At 40.3% G+C, this 4,709-nt stretch overlaps 1 protein-coding gene across 1 annotated transcript; it reads left to right on the forward strand.

The window, feature by feature from the left end:
- The first annotated feature begins 3,855 nt into the window (after positions 1-3,855).
- Positions 3,856-4,518, forward strand: LOC111453468. Its single transcript, XM_023094588.1, has one exon. The coding sequence runs from the start codon at positions 3,856-3,858 to the stop codon at positions 4,516-4,518; it is 663 nt and encodes a 220-aa protein (XP_022950356.1).
- Positions 4,519-4,709: the final 191 nt, after the last annotated feature.

The raw sequence follows: 4,709 nt of genomic DNA on the forward strand, positions 1-4,709 counted from the left end.
TTTTTTTTTTTTTTTTTTAATTTAGTTAAGAAAAAGAAAATAGTTTTATTAGAGTTAACGGCTAAAGTGAGTAATTTAATTATTTTTTTTTACCTAATTATGAATTCCAATTTCTCCAATGATTATTTATTTGACTATTTTGAGAGCCAATTTTTCATCATTACAAAGATTTAAATTTGAATAGGAACAAAATATATTAATTATTAATATTATTAACGAGAAATTAATTCGAATATGTTAAATTATTATAAATAGATATTTTTATTTTTATTTTTATTCTGCTGAGTTGCTGATGGAGTCTCACATTGGATAATAGGAGACTCGAGACAAAAATGAGTTGTCAGGTGAGGTTCAAAGAGCTCCCGAAAATAAAGAATTTTTAAAGTGGAGGTCGATTGTGAGTGTCCGTCCATATTTATCATTTGTTTTATTTAAATAAATTTATATGAAATAAAAAAAAATGTAATTTGATGTACTTTTTAAATTAAATAGAAATTAAAGTATGCTTCTTGGTGGATAATATATATAAATAAATAAATGGTTAACCTTATATAAAATATTATTATATAATTTTGAACCTAAAATATATTTGTCATTTGATGTCGGAAAAGAACAATATTTTAATAAGATGAGAGCGTGGATTTAAAAGTGGTGATGATCCAATGACAGCCTGTCCCCATAAAAGGGGTGGCTCCATTGGTTTTTTATTTGCTTTTATTTTTATTTTTATTTTTTTGAATTTTATGACGTAGATGGCTCTTAAAAGAGGGGTCTGGCTACTGGAGACGCCTCTATTTTCTTCCTTTACTATAGGGATTTTTTTTGGACTCGTCCTTAAATGTTCACATGATTCGATTCGATGTGAAATTCTACATCGGTTAGAGAGAAAAATGAGATATTTTTTGCACGGGTGTGTAAACCTCTGTTTAGGGGATCGTATTAAAACCGTGAGTCCAATACCGAACCAAAAGCGAACAGTATCTGTTAAGGGTGGCTTGGACGGTTACATTTGAGAATCCAATTAATTCGAGCCATCAATTTCAAACTATGAAGATTAGATTGGTTAGATTTTTTGTTTTATTTGGGTAGGGTTGGTTGTGGGGTTGACAAATTTTTTATCCGTGTAACTGAGAGTTACAACCCAATTTTACCCCGACTCTTAACATTATTATGAAAATTGATTAAAAATAGGATCGTTTGAATAGTTGATATTTAAGTTTGATAAGATTTTAGTTATTTATATAAATAGACGGGAGAGTTCTATTAGATTATGAACTTTATTCAAGTTGTTCGAGTCACTAATTTAACCCATCTGAAATTTTATGTTGATAAAAAAAAAATTATTTATACTTTTTAGATTTAAAATTATTTTATTTAGATGGAAATTATGGCAATAATTAATATATGTTGTAAATAATGTGAATGATATCTTTTAAAAGATGAACCTAGGAGAGTAGTTTAATTGGTTAAGAACATTTATCTCAATCTAAGTAATTTACAAAGGAAGATGTCGATAACGCTCTAAACCACTCTTATCATAGGACATACAGACCTAAAATCTCGTATCCTCAACACATGTGAAGGGAAAATGAAAAAAAAAAAAAAGGCTCAAAACACTCGAAAATTCTAAACAATAATTCGAATAAGCTAAAGTCGATCGACATAAGGTAGCATTATAGCTGACCAACTCCTAATATGCATTGTAATACGAACCAACAGAGGTCGATAATCTAAGCGTAACAACGTATTAGATAGTCACGTCCCTAATTTTCTCTACCCTAATTAGCGACGTTACCTTATACTTGTCTAATCAATAGGACAAGAGTTCATGTGAGACAGTCTCAATAACGATAATGCATTCATCAATATAAGCAGTTCATACCTAGGAAAACAATAACGACAACCTGGCCTAGAAGTAATCAACAGAAAACTAAATAATCGCAAAACTATGAACCCAAAAGAATTCGACAAGGCGCCTATGACACTACAGACTCTCCTCAAGATTTTCATGGCCCTTTGCATCATCCACCGTCAACCGTACATGAGAGCCTTGCCCTTACCTGAAAATATGGTAGCACGTGGCTTGAGTATTATATAAAATACCCAGTAAGTCGCCCCACTGTTGGGTTAAGCATATATTCATACATCCGGATACAAGCAGTCGTACACAATACATCTACATGTCGCACAGAATACCCATACATGTCGCACATAATAACCATACATGTCGCACGTAATAACCATACATGTCGCACGTAATAACCATACATGTCGCACAGTGTTAGAAGAACGAAGCTGAGAGAGGAGTCTGTCCTCCATTCCTTCCCATGGCCTTAGGCCCTTGCTTTGTCCGGGCGGGGGTGGATGCATGGTAATTTCCCACACATGGCCCACGTGTGTGTCTGTGGGCCCACCAGGCGAGCTCGCAAGCGAACTCCCTAGGCCTGGCTTGGTCGCGTATGTATGACATACAATACTGGACACCACGGACAAAGGAGGGCATGCATGATATCGTGGCGAACACAATATCGAATATACGCATCCATACCCTTAGTAGCATAACGAGAGAGTGCCCCAAGTACATAACCATAGCGTGCATGAGATTCTTAAGGTTTACCTCCATGGCATTATACATTCAACGTTCCATCCCCTCGCCGCATTACATAGCATAACCGGGTCCACATTGAGCAAGCATATCATAGTATACTAGTCATCTCATTCATGGCATGCGGGGTTCTCATTACAATCATGACATGTCAATCAAGCTCATCATACATACAGGGCAACCCACTGTGTCACAACATCATATTCATAAACATGGCATACATAACAATTCACTGCAAGAATCACGTACATAAATATAGCATGCATAGCATTTCACTGCAAGAAATATCCAACCTAGCATACAACAACAACATATGGTGCATGCAAGGGCCACAGGGCAAGCACCAACATACATACATAACTAACGCCAACAGTAAGGTTACTTACTTTGGCCTTGGCCGAAGTTACCCACAATGCTAACTCCAGCGCCCAACTACCTCCTATAAGATAACATGATACACTTAGAGCGCTTTCATAACTATCCCTCGTGCCTAGCTACCGAGATACGTCATTAGAGCGCTTTCATAACTATCTCTCGTGCCTAGCTACCAAGATACGTCCCTATCGCAAGCTATTTGTCAAAAATGGGGTTATACTAACCTCAGACCTCAGATGGTTGAAACAAGGGTGGGAATGGCTCCAGAAGGGTCGAAAACCTAGGAATCGGTATACTATTCGAATGTCGAGCCGCCGAGCCGCATCGGAGGTTCGCGAAGCCGCTGATGGAGCCGAAACCGATGGCTGCGACAAACACCGCCGGCGCAGGGTTTCTGGCGCACCTCCGGTTTGGGCCAAAAAGGGAACGAGGCCCCAGGGGGTTGTCCGAACGCGGCCTGCAAAGGGCGGGCTGCATGCTGGCCGAGACATCTCGTGGAATGCCGAGGGTCGACCCACACCTGCCGCTGCGTCTTCCTCATCTGAAGGTCCTGACAGTCCTAATCGCAGAGCTTGGCTACTGTCGCCGGTGGATGCGTCGTGAGATTTTCGACCGGCTTTTTTTCTCTCTCTCCTCTCTTGTCGGAAGGTCATTACAGTCCCAACGAGAATTTTAGACCATCCGGAACATTTTTCTTTAAACATGGAGGATTCGAAAACCCACCGGTGGAAGGTTGCCATCCGGTCGGCAATGACGGAAAAAATGAAGCGGCGCAACCAGCAAGTGCATGCATGTACGTACATAAAGTTGGTTAAGAGTCGGCAAAGCGCCGCACCTGTTCGGAAAGGACTCCAAAATTCTCCGGCTTCGTATAAATGTGTAGGAATGAAGTTATCGGAGATCCCCTTGTTGCTAATTTGATGGAAAGGGACCATAACGAAAGCTCCCCGGAAAACTCCACATCCCATGGCGGCGGCGGCGGCTACACCCCTCCCATGACTCTCACCAACACCCCTGACGATGTCGTAGTGTCGTCTTCCTTCCCAGTGCCTCCTACGATGACATTCGACATGGCCCCATATTCTTCGCCAGAGGCTTCTGGGAGGAAGAGAGGTCGAGCCGAGCAACATGTAGGAGGGTCGAGTTGTGGCAGTGGGCAAAAAGGGAAGAAAAAAGGAGAATTGATTGACCCACCCTCGACCGACCCGAAATGTGCCACTTGTGGCAAGGCTTTCGGGTCGTGGAAGGCGGTGTTTGGGCACTTGCGATCGCACCCTGAGCGGGACTATCGCGGTGCCTTCCCACCGCCAAAAGTTTGGGAGGAGATGCTTCAACAAGAAGCTAGACAAGGTAGTAGTGGGACGACGATTGGTTGCAGTGTTGGAGGCGAGATGGGGATGTCTCCTCCGTCCGGTAGGGGTATCGGAATTGATCTTAACGACCCAGACGAGCAAGGGGCTCGTAGGGAGGGATTCCCTTTTGATCTCAATATGCCTGCGCCGGAGAATGAGGAGGACGACGACAATAATGAAAGTTAATAAGAGATTATAATCGAACAAGTTAAAGTGACAGGGTATGTATGGATTTGTTTCAATAATTTCCCTCTTCTTTTTGGTACTTATAATGAATATTGGTATGGTTGGGACTTAATTCCGTGTTATAAATTATATTAAAAATTATGGTTTTTTTTTTTTTTTTTTTTTTTTTTTTTTTTTTTTTTTTTTTTTTT

The sequence above is a fragment of the Cucurbita moschata genome, unplaced genomic scaffold, assembly GCF_002738365.1.
Source record: "Cucurbita moschata cultivar Rifu unplaced genomic scaffold, Cmos_1.0 Cmo_Scf00015, whole genome shotgun sequence".
Taxonomy (NCBI): Eukaryota; Viridiplantae; Streptophyta; class Magnoliopsida; order Cucurbitales; family Cucurbitaceae; genus Cucurbita; species Cucurbita moschata.